The sequence below is a fragment of the Streptopelia decaocto genome, assembly GCF_964273445.1.
Source record: "Streptopelia decaocto genome assembly, chromosome: 5".
In the NCBI taxonomy this organism is placed as follows: domain Eukaryota; kingdom Metazoa; phylum Chordata; class Aves; order Columbiformes; family Columbidae; genus Streptopelia; species Streptopelia decaocto.
This window is the reverse complement of record NC_138659.1, coordinates 10,055,604-10,079,274: the sequence shown is the minus strand read 5'-3', so window position 1 is coordinate 10,079,274 and position 23,671 is coordinate 10,055,604. Positions and strand designations below refer to the sequence as shown.

Genomic DNA, 23,671 nt, shown 5'->3' with positions numbered 1-23,671 from the left:
TAAAGCCTCAGGGTCTGAAGTCTGAAAGCACTATATAGCATTTGGTAAAAGGAACAGAACAACAAAACAAAGATAATAGAAACATTTTGTGACTAATCTTGTGCTGCTTGTTTTTATTCTGCATATGCATTTTCCAGACCACTCCATGATGAAAGCTTTATAAATATTTGGCTGTCAGTAAATTGTGGAAGAGATTTAGCCACAGATAAATATGCTGCTGAGACTAAAACTGCATTAAAAACTTCAGCGTTTCTCAAAGCTAATTAACACTAACAGACTCTGGGGGTTTCTGAATGCACAAAGATCAAAGCCTGGGTTATGACCTACACTTGTGAGCAAAGCTGCGCATAAACGCCTGGATCAGCAAAATCCACCTGAAAACCTGGCAATAGAAAACGGCAGCAGAAGAAACAGCCGCGCTGCAAAAATAGGAATATTCATTAAAAATTATGCTATTTGGTACAGGCTCTTGCATTCCTCAGCTTTCAGGAGGGTTAATTCTTTAAGAGGGAAGAAGAGGAGTTATTCACAGGGTGGAAGGGCTGAGCACAGCAGCAGAGACTGAAACCAAACCTGCGTTTCGTAGAAGAGGATGTGAGAAGTGAGGCTGTGGTTTGTGTCTGACGGGCTTCACTGTGTGTCAGCCTCACCGAACGTCAAATCCCATTAAAATATCACTTGTAAAAGAGCGGAGAAAGGTTTGAATAAACGATCAAAGCAAGAATTGAACACTATGAATAGATAACAAACTATCAAATTAATCTATTAAAGGAGATTTCAGGATTGCTGCTTGCCAAACCAGCTGAGATGTTCTTTAACAGATAGGAATTCTTCTTGCTACAAGAATATTAGAAAAAACCCACAATTCTTAACCTCTTAAAGGATACAGGGTGACTCTGTGCTCACACATCATTTATATGATTTCCTGGAGTGGCTCTGTGGGAGCCATGCTGTCCCCATTAATCCAGCCTTCCTTGGCTCAGTTACGCGTTCAAGAGAAGGCAGAGAAATTGCATTTACCAAGCTAAATAACCGTTTTCATCCTGCTGAGTTAAGGCAAATTCTATGAGAATCACTGACATACACAATGGATGCAAAACTAACGGAACCAGCACACAGATCACCTGCAGTACCGAACACAGGCAAACAAAGTGAATTAAGTCATTGTCCATTCTCCTGCTGTAGCAGTAACTTCAATATTGCTGCAGGGCCATGGACCAAACCTGCACTGTCTGGGTTGAAAGGAACAAGACATCTGAGCAGCTGAAAGTCATTAGAGAAACCAAATCAGAGAATCCGTTTGGTTGGAAGAGACCCTTAAGATTATTGAGTCCAGACATAACCTAAATCTGGCACTACCCTATGTCCCTGAGAACCTCATCTCTGTCTGTTCAACCCCTCCAGGGATGGTGACTCCAACACTGCCCTGGGCAGCCTGTTCCAATGCTCAACAGCCCGCTGGGGAAGAAATTGTTCCCCAGATCCAACCTCAACCTCCCCTGGCACAACTTGAGGCTGTCTCCTCTCATCCTGGTGCTTGTTCCTTGGGAGCAGAGCCTGACCCCCCTGGCTCCAACCTCCTTTCAGGCAGTTCAGAGATCAGAAGATCTCCCCTCGGCTCCTGTTCTCCAGGCTGAACCTCCCAGGTCTCTCAGCAGGCTTCTACTGGGTAAGATATACCAGTCTGAAAGCAGTCTGTGAACTTCTGAGGTCTTCAAGCAGGTAGAAAGATTTTTTTTTTTTTAATAAAAGTTGTCTTTGCTGACACGAGAAAGTGGAATGATGTTGAACACAAACTGGAGATAAAGAAATCGTCACTTACCTTTGAAAGACCAGGGATGCAAACACCACCACAACAGGTCTTCCTAAGCTGGACTAGTCAATGGGGTAAAATCAAGAACCCCAGAGAATATTATGGAGGAAATACATTAAATAAACAGACACTGCTCCTTCCCGACCAAGCACTGGTGACAGCCACAGCAGGGTTTTTGGATGCACTGACAGCGGGGGTTTTTAAGCAGCCAGGAATTCCCTCCCAGTGCTCTGTCACTCTCACCATTTCAATGCTGGTGACTCACCCCCATTCCTTCACAATTCTTCTTTCTCAAGGTAATTTCCAGACCTACAACTTGACAAAACCAGAGCATGTGAGGGTTGCACCTGCTGATTTCACTTGTGAGTTTGAATTCTGTTTCCTTCAGTCATAGTTTTAACATTAGTACTTGCCTATATTCTGACCAGGCTCCAGCCTTCTTCCACCATCAGCTTTAACTTCCTCTGACTTACACTAAACTAGTTAAAAAAGAAGCAGGTTTGCACCATTTGAAACTTCTTATGCTTGTAGATAGTGATTTTTTTCCTTACAAAGTCTACGAATACAGTGGCTGAATAAGCCATTCCCAGTCTTCCAGTTTGCTTTGCTTTAGAAGTCTCCTTTTACGTGCACTTTTGATTTCAGATGAATTATTTTGTTGTTCATTTTCAGAAACCAAGAAGAGATTACTACAATAATGTTCATTCAAATGTAATTCTATCACTTAGATCTGTTTTATTTTCACTATGTATAAGGAAAGTCTGTATTCTTTACTCACTCTTTTACCTTATTCCATCATGCCTTGTGCAATGAGGGTATGCTGAAGCATGGAACATCTTGACCTCAACACATCGAGGGCATCTACCAACTAAGGTTCCTTGCAGCTTTTGTATCGCAGGAAGCTCTGCAGAAATAAACAGGTAACAGTGGTCACCTGCCCCTCATGTCCCATGGGTGAGGGACCTCCCTTGCTGTAACCACCATCAGCTGCTATTGGCAGTAAAGGTTTGTGATCCTTCTGCAAACAAGATCCACCTGAGGCAGCTGGTGCTCCCTGAAATCCACACTTAACAAGCTGCCATAGGTGTTGCATTTACATATACATTGGCATGTAGAATCACAGAACATTTTGTGTTGAAGGCACCTTCCCAGCCCCCCAAGTGCCACCCCTGCCATGAGCAGGGACATCTTCACCAGCTCAGGTTGCTCAGAGCCCCGTCCAGCCTGGCCTGGGATGTCTCCAGGGATGGTTCATCCACCACCTCTCTGGCCAACCTGGGACAGGCTCTCACCACCCTCAGTGTAAAGAATTTCTTCCTTATGTCTGGTCTGAATCTCCCCTTCCTCAGTTTAAAATCTTCACCCATTGTCCTGTCAACAGAACCTGGACCAGCACACTAGAACAGCAGATCTTCTGCTGGCACCGTGCAGATGTGGATCTCAGATCTCAGCCAGCACAGCCTGGCTCAGGATGCAAGGGATTACACTACAAACACTCACAGGTTTTCTTACAGCCTATTGCTTTGTGCTCTTCTGCTTTGCTCCTCAGGGACCGGCCACTGTCACCACCAAACATTACACGTTCTGTCACCCGCTGCTGGTGCTTTCCCCAGCTCTGTTTGCAGAATCGCAGACACCCCCTCCTCGCAGAGAACTGGTGACTCTGTTCTTTCCTTGGTATCACCCCTGGCTGGAGCAGCAGGGAGGGTGGCACCTTGTGCTTGGGCTCTTCTCCTGCAGCCAAGCGCGGGGTGGAGGTGTTGGGGAGACATTCAAGGAGCACACGGGTTTTTTTAGGAATCTAAGTACCATGTGCTTTCTCCTGGAGCTTTGTGCTCAGCGCAAGGCAAAGAAGAAAGAACTATATGAAAAAGCGAACTTTGGTGCTAAGAATTAAGCAAATCAAAAGAAAAAATTTAAAAAGCAACTGCATTTTATGAAGGATCAGTGATTTTCAGTTTAGCTTCCTGTCCCCACAAAACAAAACTCCGATCACTCAGGCCACCCAACGGGGATCTTCCCTTAAACGTGTCATCAACGAGTAAAACACTGCTCAGTTCCGCTAATGCCAGTTGAGCACATCGAGTAACTGCTGCTGCCCAATTTTTTCCAAAGAGAAATAAACGCACCCAGTGAGGGGTAGTGACAAATGAGGCCTCGATGAGGAACACGAGATAACATGCTGTATAAACTCCTAACAGCATCCTGCTTTAAAATTATATGAATCCTGCTTTTGCAGAGGGTAGATTGAGCCTGTGCTGGGAAGCAGTATGGGTAAAAGTGAAAATGTAGTGTGAACTAAAAGAAGACAGAGGGGAAACAAGATATATACTTAAAAAGAAACTGTTGATATTCGGAGTGTCATAGGGCACAGACTCGCACAGTTCACACACAACATTTTAATGAATTTTGTCAGCTCTCTAGAAAGAAGCACAAATGTTAGGCTGGGCTTTGGAAGAGAGACTAAGTGGACAGGAGGTTTGGATGCAAAATTCTGGACTCTCGGAGGCTGCAAATTTTGTGCTTTTTCCACTCCTTCGTTTGAACGCCTGCCCCCCAAAATACCTTCGCTACAATTTTTCAAGCTAGAAAAAGTTAATCACATCAGAGAGAATGCTGTCAAGAAAACTGACTTTATGCTATAGATGTCCAGAGAAGGAAAGCAACAGCAATAATGAGACTTTTTCAATAAAAGCTCTTAAAAAAAAAAAAAAAAAAGCAAGCAAGAATCACATTAAAGAAAAGTCACATGAAAGAGCATCACAGTGGCTGTATCTCAGGACAAGCCTCTCTCCTCACCAGGGAGGCTGGGCTTTATTCTGATCGCACTTCTTGTTCTGTCCAGCTTAAGACGCATCGCACAGAGATGTTACACTTGAAGTTTCACAAACTTTTCCTTTTTTTTCCTGGTAATCTCCTCTTTTTCTCACACCGGGCTTCCTGCCGTTCAAGTTTCCTTCGCCTTCGGGTTCCCGGGCACGGCCCGTGCTGGGCGGGGGGAGCTGCCAGCCCGGCCCCCGCCGCCGCGCCGCTGCCGCTCCTGCAAGCGGCGGAGAACCCGCCGGGCGGAACAGCCCCCAGGAACTCCGGGGGCTGCGGGTGAGTAACCGCGGCTCGGGGGGCGGGGGAGCCCGGTCGGGACGGGGGGTAGGGAGGGGGTGGCGGAAGGGGGGGTGTCAGGGGCGGGCACCCCCCTCCTTCCCTGCCACATCGCGGGGTTTGGAGCCGGAGGAGCGATTTTCGGGGGGGGCAGCGGGTTGGGCGCGTTGGGAAAGGCGGCATCCTGCTGGGGGCCAATGTGGGATGCTGCCTGTCCTGGAGTGCTGCCTGTTTTGGGATGTTGCTTGACCTGGGGTACTGCCTGTTTTGGGATGCTGCTTGTCCTGGGGTGCTGCCTGTCCTGGGATGCTGCCTGGTTTGGGCTGCTGCCTGTCTTGGGATGCTGCCTGTACTGGGATGCTGCTGGCCTCGGGATGCTGCCTGTCTTAGGATACTGCCTATCCTGGGGTGCTGCCTGTCTTAGGATGCTGTCTGTCCTGGGATGCTGTCTGTCTCGGTATGCTCGTTGCCTGCCCTGGGATCTCGTTGTATCCTGGGACAAAGCCACATAAGGGAGCACAGGGCTGAAAGACCGTCTTCTATAAATAGAAATAACGCCGTCCCTTTCCCCACTATGGCGAGCTGTGATTAAATTCCTCGCGCTCAGTCACTCTGAAGTGTCACTGATCTCGGGTGGGATGGCACTGAGGCTGTGGTTCCCCCAACGAGAGCACAGGGTGTCCCCCCCATCCGCACTGGGCCTGTGCTGCTGGAGCAGCCCCCACAAACCTGCCAACAGTGGGAAACTTCCCCAAAAATGCAGCCAGTGTTATTAGTTATATGTAAGTAACAGCGCAGTTTGGGTACAAATAACAGTTTTTCTGGGTGAAATGTAACAGTGAGAAATGTTCCTCTCCCCAGCAGCACTCAGTTGGTTGTTCCTGTAGGTTCCACGTAAAACCCTTCGAACAGACACTTGCTTTAGTGGAGCTGTTTTAGGGAGAAGTGGGGGAAAGGGTATAAAGAGTTGACTAAAAGCAAACTACAGAGCTTTAGTGCTTTACAAGTGACTTTGGTTAAGAAACTGGGCTGGCTGCTGTAAATAGCCGATGTCTTCATGGCGAATCCATAGGTAAACAAAACGTACGGTCTGCAGCCCTTCAGCTTTCAACTGAGATTTCACAGAGATAAGAATGCACAAACAGGTGAGATATCACACTTTGTGAGCATCTTATATCCTTCCTTTACCTTGTACTTAGCCGGACAATGTCCTTTACATTTTATTTAACCTACACACAATAAAACCATTTTCCGTCATTGATGTGCAATCTGGAGATTTTTTCTTCTTAATATATTTTTGCCATCTATCTTTGCTGATGGTTATTTCTCACTCTTTTCTCATATTTTACTCTGACGACAGTTAACATGCTCTGCTGCACGCATATGATGCTGCACAAACTGTCTAGCACTTACCTAAGTGAACCACTAATTAAAAATATTTGAAGCGAGACTACTTTTGTCTGTTGAGTGGAGTATTTTTGGTGCAGCTTTGCTGTCTGAAGGTTGTTTACACAGTCACTGGGCAATTTCAGTTTATTGGAAGGCAGAGCATTTACTTGAAGAACCTCGGTGCTGTGATTGCTCATCCTCGCAGTTACTAATCACCTACGGAAGGCACCGCATGAAGTGTCTCTGTACAGCTCAGACACTGCAGCAAGGCTGAACATTTCAGGCTGAACAACATCTGGATTTAAATAAAACAATGTGCTAATATGCATTTTGGCATATCTTTCATATTTCATATTCACCTCCAATATCGGTTCACTTAAAAAACATGGAATGCATTGCATCTCTTTATATAAAAACAACCTGAAATAACTTTTCTGTTGGTTTTATATTAATATACATGTAGCAAAGACTGCAATGCATCCCCATGGAAGGGCCTCTCCATCCAAGACAGCATGAAAAGCCATCACGATTTGAAGTTTCACTTTGCAGTAGTTTGTTTCCAATATAGCCTCAAGTTTTTAAAATAGCTGCATCTCTGTGAGAGGTCAGAGTTACAGAAAGTGCTTGCTGGTGTATTCACTTCTGAAGTATTTGATATATTCTGACTGCTGCTGTAGTTCTGCAGGGGAAGGGTAGAAACAGTTGTTAATGCCGGTTGCAAAATGTATGGGAAAATACTGAGCTTAGTTCAGGCTGACTTTGAATAATTTGTATAAAACATTTATACTCACAACATTCAGTACCGGAGGCTGGGTGTAATCTACTAAGGCATAGTTTTGCACCTGAACCAAATTCTTGAGCGATCTTGTGGACTTTAAAACACTCCAAAATCTGTTTTGTTTGGTTATGTTGTTAACAGTGAGCATGTGCCTGCGGCTTTGTGCTTCAGGGTAGAGACAAACAATTACATATACGCTGTGTGTGAGGGCTTGCCTTTGGAAAGCAGTCTAAAGAAATGGCAAGATTGCTGGTTACCAAGGTCTCATCCAAAATTTCATGCGTGATACTCCGGTCTGAGAACCTTGAGAGCGTGTTGGTCACTGGGGATGGGACCAATTCCCTTGGATTTGGGGTCAGGTGGACAAAGTCTGAGCTCAGATGTGCTGAGGAGCCCAGGAGGCTCCTCACAAGGCACAGGAACTCCATCTATATCTTGGGCAGAAACAGCATGAGAGGTCCTGCTGGTTTGTTCTTGTGCTTCGCTAAAACATTTAGGGGGTCTTTGGGATGGAAGGGAGCAAATGTTTATTTTTCTAAAGCACAGAGGTTTAAAGTACCCATAACTCTGCTACTCTCCTTGCTTGTGTGCTTGTCTCTGGGAGAGCCATCTAAAAATCTCTTGCTACTTCAGATAGGGTCTCGAGAGTCACAGCTTCACAACATTAGCAGAGAATGTTAATTAAAAACGTCTCCTGAAAGAAGCATTTTGGATTTTTCTAAGTTGTAAAACACTGAAATACAAATATTTGTAAATTATTTTGCTATTTTTTAGGAACTGCTAAAAGGTCTCAATTTCCCCGTAGGGGGCAAAATGCTATTTGCATGCACTGTGCTTACAGCAGTTTGGTTGTTGGTGCACATCACAGCAGGTAAGAGATTTTTTTTCCTACATAGCAATTATCATTTAAAAGAAGCACTCAGACTAATTAGTTGTTGGTTTTTGGTTGTTTTTTTTGTTTGTTTTTCTGGTTTTTGTTTTTCTGTTTTTTTTTCCTGGCTTCTGCATGATATGTTAGTAAACATTATTCTTATTGGAGAGAGCAAGATTTGACGCTTGATTGGTTTATACAGTAATTTCTGGAAGAAGCCCCTGAGCCATTGCTGAGCATCCTCCCGTTCTCCCCGGTGATGCAGCTTGGCCCTGTCAGTCTGGGCAGGCTGCGGGCATGGTTATGCATAATTAGCAAATAGTTGCTAATAAGTGATGCTGGGAGGTTGGTTGATTTAGTTCAAGGTAGAGCTGTTGGTTACATGAGAAAACATCTGCACAGTTAACTTCCACAGACATTGTCAGAACTCATCAGGAAGGAGAAATGATGCATTTTCCAGTGTTTTCCCTCATCTTTTGCTGCTGCTCAGCTTGTTTGCTCAGAGCAAAGTGTCCCGGAGCCCGGCAGCACGTTGGTGCTCCATACATGGGGTGCAGCATCGCTGGTCCTGTCCATGCCCTGATGAGACAAGAACATGCAAGGGGAAGTCTCTGCAAGTCAAAGAAAATCTTATTTGTCCCTTCAGTAGAGACGCGCCTGCCGCTGCTTCAGGGAAACACAGATATTTCCTCAAAACGCAATGAAAAAAAAGAATCCTGATAGATTTTGCTTGGGGTTGTGCTTTTTTTCTGGTAGATACCCTGTGGTTTTTGACCCCAGTTAATTAGATCAGTGAAGACTGGGCACAACAAGATACTATGTAGAGGTGGGAATTCTCGCATTATAAATTTCATAGAATCCCAGAATCCCAGGTTGAAGGGATCTCAAGGATCATCTGGTCCAACCTTTCTTGGCACAAGCCCAGTCTAGACAAGCTGGCCCAGCGCCCTGTCCAACTGAATCTGAAAAGTGTCCAATGTTGGGGAATCCACCACTTCCCTGGGGAGATTATTCCAGTGGCTGATTGCTCTCATCATAAAAAAATTCCCCTGTGTCCAATTGGAATTTCCCTAGGAGTAAGTAACTTATACCACCACCCCTTGTCTTTTCTTGTGACTCCTTATAAAAAGTGAGTTTCCATCTACTGGAAGAACTTGGAGAGGCTCTTTTCCTCAAGCACAACATGTTGTACAATATAAGTGATATATCTGTGTTAAAGGTTTGTTTTCCCGTTCTCCTGCAGAAGGATGCGGCCGAGGCAATGCGCCTGCTAGCAAACCTCCCCGTGGCACTGCCGAAATATGTGACAAAGGGAACATGACAATTAACACGAGTCCTCACGTCCAGCCTGGGACCAACATCATCCTCTCGTGCCAGCTGAACCGACACACTGATCGGTGCAGGATTGCTATTTTCTTCAACAGCTTTGAACTAATTAACAATTACAGCAGCTCAGTAAGCACCGAGTTTCAAGTCCATGCATACGGCAAACACATGTTCACGTGCAAAATAGTTTGTGAATACAAGAGAAAACTCGTTTGTGGAATTGATATAGAATCTGGAAGTAAGGAGAATTTAATTATTCATTGTTCTTAAATGTTTCCTATAGTACCTCTGAGACACGTGGTAGAAACTAGCAGCGGTGGCCTTTTCCAGAAAAGGTGCTGTTTTTCACTGGCTCTTTGTATTTTAAATATTCCTGGATGGGACCGTGCAACTTCGTTATTGATAAACATAGAGATGGTAAATAAAACTACCTGCTCAGGGCAAGTATCATCCTCCCTCCTTTCTACCCCTGACACCCACCAGTCTCTCCAGGACACAAGGGACTCACAAGAAAGTTTCTAATGAAATTTTAGATTTTCTTCCAGCCTGATGAGCTGATGTTCTGCAGAGATCACAGAGTCCGCTGTTCTCACATACAAAAATTATTAGCCCAAATATTTTGTCTATAAATTCTTCAAAAAAAATCCCACACAATCAAAAAGTCAAGCCTAGCATTTCTTAAAATATCTCCTACCAACACCTTCAAGGAAGAAACTGATAAGAGTATCTGTTTAAGATCCTCCAGAGGAGCCAAGAAACGTGTCGTGTATCCAGTATGGGACAGATGGACACCCCACCTGTACCTGGGATAAAGGGAGGCTCACGCACATCAGCACTAAATATGTCCTACAGTAAGTAATGCAGGGCCATAGGTTCTCTAATACCTATAATTGTACCTGAGAGTTGTTTGTTGTGTGGAGTTTTTTTCTTCACCTTCTTCTTCTTCGTCACCTGCTTCTGTTGGCCAAAGTAGTAGAAACTTTCTTAGTAGCTTGTAGAAAACTGTTGCTGCAGAAGAAAAATACATACGTTATGTATATATATATATATATATATATAAAATACATGGGTAGGGAAGTGTGGATAATGAGTCCTGTAACTGTTGCAATGTAGAGATATAGCAGTGCTTGCTAGTAAGTTATTAAATATAAAATTGCAAAAAAGTTAATACATCTGAAAGTACAAAACACAAAAGGTCAGCCTGAAGCAACATGATATGAACATCTCTGATTCAGGCAGAAGAAAATACGCAGAGAAGTTAAGTGAGTTGCCCAAGGCAAGGGGTTGAATGACAGATTGAGGATTAAAAGCTGTGTTTGAAGTCACGCGGCCTGACTGTTAGACTGCAAATAAATTACATTTTTAATCACTAATATAAGAAAAAACAAACTAACACAACCAAAAAAACCTAATACATCATCCTCCCAAATTCTGTGTACTGATACCTATGCTCATTCATACAGAAATATTAGGTAACCGTTATAGTAATAAAAAGAACCTGCTCACATACTTGCAGCTCAGTGGAAATCCAGATTTACTTTTCTACAGTTAACACCAAAAAGCTATACAACACCTTTACTACTGATTTAGCTAGAGGAATAATTATAGCGACTGCATTTAAGGAGATAAAGTAGATTTTTTCAAGGGATGTGAGCCATGCTCTGGTGCACTCAGGGTTTAACTTTCTTGCTGTACAGGAGGGCATTAACCAAGTGTTTCCTTCTGTTCCAGACTATCAAATGGGACAGACGTCTCATGTGTTTCAGAAGAAAGTCTGAATCAGAGGTTTGGCTCACTGGCTCTGAGCAAGTTGAATTTTGACTCTACTTACACCCTTGTGGTCGCCGCCTCCAATGAGCTCGGAAGTGCTTTTTCACAGCCGCTCGCCTTCACGCTAACAGACATAGGTAAATGCTTTATTTACTGCCTTTCCGTTAGTCCCAGCCCTTTAGAAAGACGTGAAAATATTTCGAGCACTTTCTGGCTTGACCCTTTGTGAAAAAGCATCCATCCAGCCTAAAACAATAATTCTATTTTCCATGTAAACCCCCCAAAACCAATAATTCTAGTTTCCATGTAACCCCCCATTTCGAGCTGTGCTGTGTACCTGAGCCCTGTTTGCTTTTTTCTCTCGTTGCCACTAGTGAAACCACATCCTCCCAACTTTTCAGTGGAATTTGACAATTCTTCTACGACCAACTGCAGCTTTTTTTGGCACAGTGACACGCGAGGGCGGCACTGCAGGCTGAGATACCGACCGCTCACCAGCCACACCTGGAGCATGGTAATCCTCTTCTGGATAAAATCGTGATCTTGGAGGTCGTTATAATTATTCTTTTGTTATTTTTTACTAGAATCAGCTTGTCCAAATTTACTTCTCTCTGCTCTCTAGCATTATATTTAAGAAAAACTGTTACTTACAGGTCAAAAACTATAATGGGTCTAAAACTGAATGAAGGTAAAACACTGCCCCCGTAAAAAAAGAAGTGCATGAATACTTCCCTTATGTCAAGTATCTGTATGAGGCACTGAAGAATCAGAGGTTCTGTCTGACCCACCAGTTTTTTGCAATATGGTCACATCTGCTTATTGTAGCTCACGGCTACAGGCGTAAGATTTCCAAATGTTTGTGCCTTCCCTCATGTTGACTGGAAGCCTTTGCTTTTATTTTGAGTGGTAAAAGAAACATATTGCTTGAATTTGAGTAAAAACACGTGAACAGAAAATTTGTTATCGTCACATAATTAAATGAGGCATTTTTCTGATGGAGACCTGCGAGCCTGATGATTCATTGCAACATTCTTTGAGTTGTTAAAGTCGCCTCAGATCGGGGGGTTTCCCCATGGTATTTAAAGACATGTTTTGGCTGTTTGGGCTTCCTTTAGGCATCATTATTTCAGCCTGTCACTGCCTTCAACCATTATTTCCTTGCGAGTTCAACTTTTTATGTCATTTATTGTCATTAAAGGTTGAAAGCTTAAGCAGTGAGAAATGCAGCCTTGGTGGGCTGGAGCCTCACACGACCTACGAGTTCCAGGTCAGCTGTAAAATTCACCCTGAGCGAGGGCTGTGGAGCAGCTGGCGTGGGTACCGAACCCAGACCCCAGAGGCAGGTAACACCCGACAGCTTCTCCTGCACTAAACCCAGGTCTAACTTTTGCATACGAGTGGAAAATTCAGCTAAGGAAGCCAAAACACTGCTGGGGTTCTGCTGGTTGGTTTGCAGCACCTCTGTAGATCCAAGTGCAGAACTAACAGGGAAGCCACTTCTGTAAGATAATTGGTTTGTTAATGAACAGACATTGAAATTGTTTGAGTTTCTTGCAAAACAGGAATTTTGGTAGCTCATTGAGAAGGTTTGAAGACTATAATTTTGATGTTGAAGGTTGGGGGAATTTTCCACACGTTGGCCGGAGCGGTGGTCACCTGCCATGTTGTGACACCTCCACAAAGACAAAGACAGTTTGTGCAGCTCAGCCAGGGAAAGAGAAACCTTCTGTATTCGTTCATATCTAAGCATTTTACCAAATTCCTGCAAAACCCCCATATTTAGGTCAGGATGGCTGCAATGTCACCCTGTGGTGCTGATGACCCGACAGTTTGCGTGACACGCTCTGGGTCTTTGAGCTTACCCAACAATTTGCTGAGAATCTGAGTGAATTGGCCAGGAAAGTGTCGTTCTGCTGACTCTGGCAGGTTTTAACAAAACAGCTGAATTTTCCCAAGTCATCTTTTCCCAACTCAAGGAGTTATTTCCCACGGGCCCCCCCCAGGTGACCCCTCCACGGAGCTGCTGGAGACCTGGTGGCTTCAGCAGCGCAGAACCTGGCCAGGGCTTGGGGACGGATCCCACCAGGAATTAGTTCCTGCTCTGGCGGACGGCACAGCAGCCTCCAGGGACACACGGCACCAATCTGAGGGCAATTCTACTAATTTCCGTCAACTCGACTATTGGCTCCCTTGGCCACATGAGCTCCCATGCTGCAAAACTCCAAGTTCTTATGAGAGAAGTGAAGCTTTTCAGAAGTTCGTGTTTCAACAAAGATACACTGACTGCTTTGGCATCCCCTCCTATCATCTACTTGGCTTTCGTTGCTCTTTTTTTTTTTTTTTTTCATTTTTTTGTGAATTGCTATAAGCTCTTGAGGCTTGTGTCGTTATTACTCATGGTATTTACCACTACTGACAGCATCAGTTTCTGTAAGAGGCATTGATTGATGCAGAAGGTGTGAACTTTTTCTTCCCTCCCCCATCTTCCTCTCAACAGTTTTCTCAGCCTTCTTGACACACCCTGCCTTTCTATGGCATCTGTGGACATCCCCCCTCTCTTAGCCAACCGGTGCTATAAAACAATCATCTTTTCAGCTAATCAAGGAGTATTTTCTGTCTGCAGATTAAGTGACAGCAAGGGGACTTTGCAGGCAAGAAGCTCTGGGTACATCATGGTTGTCCTTTGGAGCAGCTGAAGTTCTGCACAAGAGTTTGGCCAAACACAGGAATTTACCTTTTCAATGAGATCATTTTTTTTCCTGTTTCTCTAAGCCTGAGCTACCACAAAATTGACTTTATGCAGGCACTGTTCATAAGTGAGCTTTTTTTTTTTCACAGTTAATTTGTGCGGTTCATATGTGAAATGAACTATGACCTTTAAAATCTGTGCTGGAGTCCAACAGATTCAATTTGTTTGTTTTAATTCCTGCTTTGAGCTTGCCTCTTCCTCCCTGGCTCAAAGCAAATGTGCTCCGGTTTTATTTCTTCTGTCCACCCTGTTTTTTGTTTCAATTCCAGTCACTAGTTGCAGTTAATACAGTACTAATAGCTCTTAACATTGCTGGCATTGCTGATTTTTTTTCTGTCTTGGAACACAGCAAATAGCTGGGTGTCCCATTCTAGATGGGGTTGTGCAACAGCTGCCTGCTGCTTAGGTTATTAGCAACAAGTATTAATTGAATTTGGTGAGTTTATGTTGGTCAGGGACCTTGAGGAACTGAGCTTTGTTATCTTTTGTCACATTGGCTTTTTTAATGTGTCTCTCTCCAATTCTGAACTGATGGACTACGTTGTTCCCCAGTTTCTGCAGCCAGAAGTTTGATTTATTGTTATTTTGGAAAGTTTTTTCAAAACATCAAGGGTTTCCAGGCATTCTGTGAATATAAGGAGAACTGTGGAAAGAACAGGGGCATTAAGCTACCTCTGATGAGGTCCTACTCAGCTGTTAAAGACATTTATTACCTGGAGCCAGACAGCAAAATCCTGCAGATCCTACAAACCCTTCCACGTGGAGCTGCCTGTTAGTTTAGGATTGATATAGCCAGCCCCCAGGACCTTAATTAGCCTCAGCTTCTGTGGAAGATGAGCACTAACACTGTCATTTTGGTGTGCAGGCTTCCCCTGGAGCCACCCTGGTTACTGACCGCAGGGTAAACTCACCTGCAGAGCAAAACCCTCTCTTGGGTTTGTGGCTTGCTCTCTTCAGAAGAACCATCATCAGCACACCTCAACTCTGGCTGCAACAGCAAACATGGGCTGTTACATACTGCAACATTTCAGAGACATTTTCAATCTTAAGTTTCATTGTCTCAGGATTTTTGCCTCCTTTGCTTATTCAACATCATTTTTGTTTTGCTTTAGCAGGGCCTGTTGCAATAGGACAAGGGATGATGGTTTAAAACTACAGGAGGGAGATTCAGGCTGGATGTGAGGAAGAAATTGTTGCCCCTGAGGGCAGTGAGAGCCTGTCCCAGGTTCCCAGAGAGGTGGTGGATGAACCATCCCTGGAGACATCCCAGGCCAGGCTGGACGGGGCTCTGAGCAACCTGAGCTGGTGAAGATGTCCCTGCTCATGGCAGGGGTGGCACTGGGGGAGCTGGGAAGGTCCCTTCAACACGAACTATTCTATCAATCTATGAAAATACAGCCATTAATTCTGCTCACCCCTTTTCTTCCACACCAGCACCAACCGGGATCCTGGACATTTGGTACCGACAGCAGGACCTGGACTCCCAAAGGCAGAACATCTCTCTTTTCTGGAAGGTAAGCTGACCTGTATCCCTGATGATATATCTAAAAGGACGGAATGCAACCTCATAGGCTTCCTAATTTGTTTTCTAATTAACTTCTCCCTCTCCTCATTCTCTGTCTCATTGTTTGCTATGGTTGCCATATGCGGTCAGGAGAGGAGTTCTGGGAGGCCAGGAGGGCACCATGGCCCATGTTCTCCATGTGTACACACCTTGTGTGTCTGCTCTTGGAAATTTTTTATGTGAGGGTGGTGAGAGCCTGTCCCAGGTTGGCCAGAGAGGTGGTGGATGAACCATCCCTGGAGACATCCCAGGCCAGGCTGGACGGGGCTCTGAGCAACCTGAGCTGGTGAAGATGTCCCTGCTCATGGCAGGGGTGGCACTGGGGGAGCTAGGAAGGTCACTTCAACACAAACTATTATCTGATTCCATGAGCTTCCCTCATTTTTGCTTATATGAAGGGAGGCAGAAGAGGCAATATATATTGTAATAGCCCTTTAAGGTGACCAAACTCTAAAAAATTTAAGAGCTGGATATAGTTTGGGCAACAGGAGGGGTCCGGTCCATGTCACCGCTGTGTGGATGGACAGTCAATAGAGGCTCTTGCCACACAGCAGCAACGGGAAGAAACTGGTTTTCTCTATGGGTGTGATGGGCAAACCCCATGCAAAAGGCTTTGCTAATAATAAGCTGCAGATCTGAAACTGGACAAACTCAGAGTCAAAAAAAGTGGGTTGTTCAGGTCTGCTGAGCAACACCTTCTGTGAGCCAAGGGCAGATTGCAAAAAGAATTCAGATTTAAATCCATCTGTAGGGAAGGAATTCCACATCACTGGTGCTGAGTTTCTCCAGTATTACCAGCCCAATCCTTAAAACCAGGTCCAAAATGAAACTTTGGATTGTGGGGCATTTTTTCTGTAGTGGTTTTATTTCAAAGCCAGTAAGATTTTTTTTTTTTTTTTTTTTTTTTAAAGCATAAATTATCTTTGACTTCCAGTCTGCAATCTCTAGACAACCTGTTACATCTCCTCCCCACACCAGCACGCACTCAGCTGTAAGTGAAAGCAGAAATTCTCACCTGATTCTGTGTCTCTGGCCGTTGAGGCATTTAAGACCTAATTTTAAGACCTTTATCTCGCAGTAACGAGCTGGCGGCACTTTCTGTATCAGAGGAGACTTCCTGCAGCATCATTCATAAAATGGGTGCAATACATTGCTTTTCTAGTTCTCACGACAGCTACAAAGCAAAAGACTCAGCACAACGTACTACGGTTACATGCTTTCATATCTTCACACTAACACCAAAAAAAAGGATCACCAATTTAAATTCCGCAGGCTTTCCGAGTGGCTTCAGCACTGCATTTGTCCTGAGCCACTGCCAAAGCAATTGTAAAACTACATTTTGACAAAAAAACAGCCAAAACTAACTCACTATACAGGAACTGCAGGAAACTGAAGCTGAGAATACAACTGCAAATACCCAGAGTGGAAATACCAGTAAGAGGTGTTACATGGGACAGTACAGACTGACTTCTCAGAGATGGGTATTCTAAATGGTTGAATTTAAATCATTCTTTATCATGCATTTAAGTAAAAATCTGGATTTTTCCCCAAATCAAAAATTGCTCATTTTTACAAATCCAGTTGCACACCATTTCGCTGTCCCTAGCTCTGCAGGTGCTTGGAAAATCAGCAGCTCACAGCAAAAGAGCTTCACTAAACTGGAATTAAACAGGAAAAATAAATAAGAAATTTTTAAAAATTATACGCAATCTTAGGAGAAACTCTCGGTTAAACGCGTGCTCTTGGCTCTACCGTTATAAGTAAACTCATTTCATGTGCTCAGATGCCACGGGCTCCCAAGAGCAGAGCAGTGACAGAGCTGGGAGAAGGTTTGGGAAGGGAGAACACGGGTCACAGGGCTGGACAGCAGCAAAATCCAAGGGAAAAATCAGAATAAGCTGTTACGTGGTACAGTTTTTACACAAATGTGCCAAGTCATGAAAATTCTACAGCAAGGACACTAGCTTTCTTTGGAAAAAAACCCCATATTTTAGGTTAGTACTGATGTGGAAACTATGATACTTTAAAAAATAATTAGCTGTACTTCCTTAAGTTAGTTTAAAGAAAAAAAGTATTACAGAAGAAAGCAGTCTCAACATGAGTGAGCAATCTCTAGCACTGCTTGTTTCCTCCATCTTTTAGCAGAAAAGAAAGTAAAAACTGATAACCCGTTACCAAAGAGCATCAGCTGGTGCTTGCTACAGTCCAGCAAGTTGTGGTAAATAAACTTTTTACTATTAGAAGAGAAAAGGAAGAGGGAAAAATTACCTTTGAGAGAAAGGTCTTCGCTTAAATGGGGCAGTTGGAGCTCTGGGCTGGGAGATGCTCTGGAGCCGTCCTGACAACCAGGGTCCCGCCGCCCATGGCTGCTGCTCCACACAAATCCAGCCTGGGGGACAAGCTGTGGTCCCACATGTGGGCTTGCAGGTGTGACACAACTCATAGAATCATTTTGCTTAGAAGAGACTCTCAAAATCATCGTGTCCAACCATTAACCAACCCTTGGCACTACCCCATGTCCCTGAGAACCTCATCTCCATCTGTCCAACCCCTCCAGGGATGGTGACTCCACCACTGCCCTGGGCAGCCTGTTCCAATGCCCAACAGCCCTCTGGGGAAGAAATTGTTCCCAACATCCAACCTCAACCTCTCCTCGTGCAACTTGAGGCCATTTCCTCTGGTCCTGGTGCTTGTTCCTTGGGAACAGAGACTGACCCCCCCCTGGCTCCAAGCTCCTTTCAGACAGTTCAGAGATCAGAAGGTCTCCCCTCAGCTCCTGTTCTCCAGCTGAACCCCCCAGGTCCCTCAGCTGCTTCCATCACGCTTGTGCTCCAGCCCCTCACCAGCTCCGTTCCCTTCTCTCAACTAACTCCAGCACCACAAGGGCTTCCTTGTCCTGAGGGGCCCAAAACTGCCCCCAGGATGTGAGGTTTGGCCTCAGCAGTGCTCAGGACAGGGGATGGTCACTGCCTGGGTCCTGCTGGCCACATTGTTCTTGATACACACCAGGATACCGTTGGCCCATTTAGTGGTCATAGGTTCATTTAAAAGCAGGTGAAATGTTTGGTTCTCAGATGGTCAACACCACCTTCCTCCAAGAGCAGGTCTGGAACCTTTCCCGTACAGCTTCCTGCAGCCTTCGCTCGTCATCATCACCAGAGTAACAAATTCACTTTCCTCACAGGCTCTGAGCACATCGGAGGCGAGAGGCAGGATCCTGGGGTACACGGTGACCTTCGAAGCCCTGGGCCAGTGGAGTCACCCAGCAGGAGAAGCCCATCTCACCACCCAAACCAGCTACACCACGGTCACACCAAGGGAGGCCTACAAGGTCACAGTCACCGCCGAGAACTCCAGGGGCAAGTCCCCCCCTGCATCCATCATCACCAACCCAGGCACCCAGGGTAAGGCCTTCTGCTGGGTCTGGACCACCAGGAAGAGCTCTGATTGGTGCTACACACCATTGGAGCAACCAGGTCCCACCACCTGGTCCTCATCAAGGTCCATCTCAATGAATCTTCAGGGATCACCAGTTTTCAGTGTGGGCAGGGGTGCAGTTTCATGACATGTTAATTTGTCCTGCATCAGTATTGCTACAGCGTCACCTCAACCCCTTCTGCTGGCACAGTCATCAGCCATCCAGGGACTGATGCAGCAGAAAATTAACATGCACAAAAAAACACCCCAAAAAATGAAAACCCACAAAAACCCAAAGAAATGTTTTTTTTCTTTTGCATGAGAGAGGCGCAGGACCTAAGGGAGGTGTTGGTGAGGGGAAATCACACAAGCTTCATCTCCTGCGAAGTCGCACTCTGATGTACCCGCACAGCAAAGTTAACGAGCATTCTCTGAACTCACCCAGCCCCAAATTTCCTGTGTTGGTACCAGGCACAACGGAGCCTCTTGGTATCAATTAGGTGGTTTGTTCAAAGAGGCAATTCTCCATTTGCCTTCGTCCTGCATTGACATCAGTAAAACATGTAAGCCCTTTCATCAGGTAGAGATGGTGCAGAAATATCCCCAATATCTGATTATTTGGAGGCAGGAGGATAAGAATTTGTGGGCCCAATTCAATTGTATTTGTTAGAAAAAAACATTCAGAAAATATGTTGGCGTTTTTATACTACCAATAAAAATTTGGTGACTTTCCCAACATTTTCTCCTGCACGAAAAAGTAACCCGGGCTGAGCTGTGAAAGTCAGAGCTTTGGTTTTGTGGAGATAGCATGTGTTCGTGGCTCTGTCGCAGGAGCAGGTGTTGGTACGTGCTGTGACAGTGGCTTCTCAGGGCTCAGGGATGGTATGAACAGGCACAGATGTGCATGTTAGGAACATGGGATATTAGGAAATATTTCTTCCCCAAAGGGCTGTCAGGCATTGGAACAGGCTGCCCAGGGCAGTGGTGGAGTCACCATCCCTGGAGGGGTTGAATAGACAGTAGATGAGGTTCTCAGGGACATGGGGTAGTGCCAGATTTAGGTTATGGCTAGACTCAATAATCTTAAGGGTCTCTTCCAACCAAAATGATTCCATGATTCTATGTTCAAACTATTGCACCACCAGACGAGACAAGAACCTGGCTCTGTTCCCATCAGCACAGAGCTCACCCTCCTACAAAACCCTTTCCTTGCAATGGCAGTTTGTACTTCACATGACGCCAAACTGGATAAAACACAGTAAAAATTATCATATCGAACTTACCGAGTGCACCTGAGGTTAAGGCAGCTTTGTGCTGACGGTGTCTTTTTTTGTTTGCTCATCCTGTCCCCCCTGCAAGACCTTCCTCCTCCTCAGCAAGTCTCTGCCGTGGGGAACAGCAGCATCCTGGTGAGCTGGAAAGCGCCCGCCAGCCCCTCCGTGCCCATCAGTGGGTACGTGGTGGAGTGGGCAGAGATGCAGAGGGACCCACGTCCAGCCTGGGTCCGGCTCCCAGCGTCTAACCTGTCCACAGTGATCACAGGTAACCACCACCTCCAGGCAGGACGTCACCGAGGTACCCTTCTGTTTTGAAAGCTTTTTAAAGAATGACTCAGATTCTAATTGTTACTAATTCAGCGTAAGAAGTGATGGCATTTAAAGTGTTCTGTATAGGAGGGGAAAAAAAAATAAAAACCCATGGCTGCTCTGGGCTCAGTTCTGTGGTCACTCTCAGGTGAGATTTATATCATCTGAGAAGTCGAATATCTCTGAAAAAACACCCAGTCCCTCCAAAATGAAACAAGCTTGCTAGAGGTACAGGAGATCAAAGGCTTAAGAAAAGACTACTTCCTTCCTACTAATGGTTGTTGCTACTCTCAGCCAGCACTATGTGTCAGTGTTCTGTACATGGAACAGCTATGAGGTTACTACAGGGGTGACGGCGAGTGTTAGCCTCATTACTCTTTCCTGTGCTCTTCCTGTCCTGGTGCCATTTAAACAGCTAATGTAGGCATCTCAGCCATGACTGTCCATACTTTCACTAGTAACTATCCGCTTCTTTTCATTTCTTTATGTAGAGCACATTAAAGACAACGTGTGCTATGAGATCAGTGTGTTCGCGCTCTATCGGGACAGAGCTGGACGAGCAGCATCAGTCTGTGGATACACAAGAGCAGAAGGTAAACCACAGCAATAATCTTCCAGATATTTTTAAGCCAGCTTAAGCTCAGCTTTAATAGTCAGTCTTATGTTTTGCAGCACCATCAGCTGGGCCCCAGATGCATATGACACCACACGCAAACGGCATCTTTGTTTCCTGGGAAGCAATCGCTGCCCAGCAGCAAGCAGGCTGCACCCCTGGGTACCACATGTACCTGCAGAAAGGGGACGGGCAGGGACCCCCGGACATCTACGGTAGGTGAAAACCAATGTGATGTGTGTGTGCTGGGGGAGGGATGGAGGGTTGCTCAGAGTCAGATCCTTCAAAGGTATTTTGAATGTGGAACTATCAGATTTCTCCCTGAAATATTTTATGAATGCAAACACTAGTTGTTCAACTTGAACTAGCATATTTAATTTTATTTACTTATTTATTTTTTTAAATAAAGATGAATGATGCACGTTCTGTATTTCAGGTGATGGGGACTGGGTGACTATTGTGCTCACCTGCAGCTTCTTTATCTTCTCAGCCTGTGTGTGTTCTGTCCCTCCAGCGAGAAAACTGTGAGTGGATCCAGCATTCCAGTAAAACACAAAACTGGTGCTAGAGGGGATAGAGTCACATCCTTTTAGGATGCCTTGGGGAACACCAAGGATTGCTCTGAATGAAGACTTCAGAGTACATGAATAGTAATAAGAACAAACATTGAGCTTAAAATACAGCCTTATTTTATATATATTATGAATTTTAGCCTAAAGCTTAAGGCCCTCTATCACTGAGACAAAAACCTGCTTATAATTGCACTTATTCCATCTGCAGGTTACTCTCGCTCCTCTCTGTGGTTATGCCACAGTGGCAGAGCAAAGCCATCCCAGACCCAGCTAATGCTACATGGGCTAAAAACTACATCTCTGTGAAGGTAAATTGTATTTGTTTTTTCTTCTAATCCCACCACCTTCAGAATGAAAAGTGATTGGAGTCAGTAACTTCTTAGTGCAGCAAATCCATCAGTCTCTGGTAGTGGATGAGCTCTGTCCTCATGTCATGGAATCACAGATAGTTTGGGTTGGGGGGACCTTCCCAGCTCCCCCAGTGCCACCCCTGCCATGAGCAGGGACATCTTCACCAGCTCAGGTTGCTCAGAGCCCCGTCCAGCCTGGCCTGGGATGTCTCCAGGGATGAGGCATCCACCACCTCTCTGGCCAACCTGGGACAGGCTCTCACCACCCTCAGCATAAAAAATTTCTTCCTTATGTCCGGCCTGAATCTCCCTCCTTTAGTTTAAAACCATCACCCCTTGTCCTATCGCAACAGGCCCTGATAAAAAGTCTGTCCCCATCTTTCTTATCAGCCTCTTTTAAGTACAGAAAGGCTGCAAATAAGGTGTCCCTGCTGCAATAAGGTCTCATGTCAGACTGTAGGACGTATCGGGGAAATTAAACGCAAGAACAACGCAGAGATCTCTCAATTTTAGCAGTATCAGCTGCTGTGTGAGGGGTGCCAGCATCGTGGGGGTGAGAGACCACAGGATATCAATCACATAATTAATTACCACTGTGTGGCATGTGTCCTTCTGCAGGCTGAGCTGAGCTTTTCCTCCAGCCTGTTCCTACCCAGTGCTGGCAGCTTTGAAGAGCCCGAAACAACACACGTAGAAGAAGCTTTTGTCAAGACAGCCCCCCTGGCCCTTGGGGACAAGTTCTTTGGCACTGTTGGCACTGGTGACGGGTCACCAGCAGGTGGTGTGGAGCAGGAGGAGATGGGGTACGGGGCTGTCCCCAGCACGGCAGATGGGGACGTTCCAGAGCAGCAGCTCCACGACCTCTACCAGCGGCTGGTGGAGGTGACAGAGGTGACGGAGGTGACAGAGCACACACAGCCCATCTCTGACTACATCACCAACCCCGTCACCAGCACAGCCCCCACGTACCCACCAGTCACTGAAGACCAGCCTGAACTCGAGTGCAATCCGCTCTCCATCTTCCCAACAGCTTTTTTGACACCCGTACATTCCTATGAAGGGAATCTTACTTTGGACACGGTGAAAATAAACTGCAGCTCTTTCCCAAGGTAGGCGCTTAGGGTGATATAAGCCTGGCCTGAATTTTTTTGCACTTAACTGAAGTATTTCGGTGTTTCTGTACAGCCAGTCCAGAAACTTGCATGTGATGAACCTTTAAGTGATAAAAAAATCACAGCGCACAAACCTTTCCAGCACTGCAAGTCACACCGTACTGCGCAAAACAGCAGCTCATCCACCCAGCACGTTCCGGGAGAATTAAGGGCAGAAGCTCAGGAATGCCAGGGCTGCGTGACCCGGCTGTCGGGGAGCTTAATTAATTACTCACATGCCTTCATGCAGCTTGGGTGCCCCAGGCCCCTGTCCTACTGCCTGATGACGAGCAGCTTGGTCCACCCAGGAATCAGAGATGTGCAAACCATCATTTCAACCATCACTCAACCCAGATGAACAGGAGTTACAGCACAGCCAGACCTCAGCATCCCAGCTGGACCACTGTGCACAGCTGGGGAGCGACAGCACAGGGACATCTGTACCCACTGGTGCTCAATTTAATGCCCACCAGCTCAAAGGTGATTAGTCCTCATTGCAGCCCCGGGGCTGGCACCAAGTCCCATTGTCCCCAGTGTCACTGGCAGCTCCAGCCCATGTGGGTACCAGGGCCAGGCTGCCAGAGGGCTCAGGTCAGGAGAGACCCTCACTAGAAATAAAAGCA

At 45.6% G+C, this 23,671-nt stretch overlaps 1 protein-coding gene across 1 annotated transcript; it reads left to right on the top strand.

The window, feature by feature from the left end:
- Nucleotides 1-4,083: 4,083 nt before the first annotated feature.
- On the top strand, nucleotides 4,084-23,429 carry IL12RB2 (interleukin 12 receptor subunit beta 2; the record flags this gene model as incomplete). The annotated part of the gene is made up of 15 exons (XM_082053140.1): nucleotides 4,084-4,087; nucleotides 4,766-4,912; nucleotides 9,194-9,514; nucleotides 10,013-10,127; nucleotides 11,008-11,183; nucleotides 11,421-11,560; nucleotides 12,245-12,389; nucleotides 15,230-15,309; nucleotides 18,544-18,763; nucleotides 20,136-20,318; nucleotides 20,854-20,955; nucleotides 21,035-21,190; nucleotides 21,412-21,499; nucleotides 21,756-21,855; nucleotides 22,516-23,429. 15 exons carry the CDS (start codon nucleotides 4,084-4,086, stop codon nucleotides 23,008-23,010), a joined length of 2,472 nt encoding a protein of 823 aa, XP_081909266.1. The 3' UTR covers nucleotides 23,011-23,429.
- Between the last annotated feature and the right edge of the window lie 242 nt (nucleotides 23,430-23,671).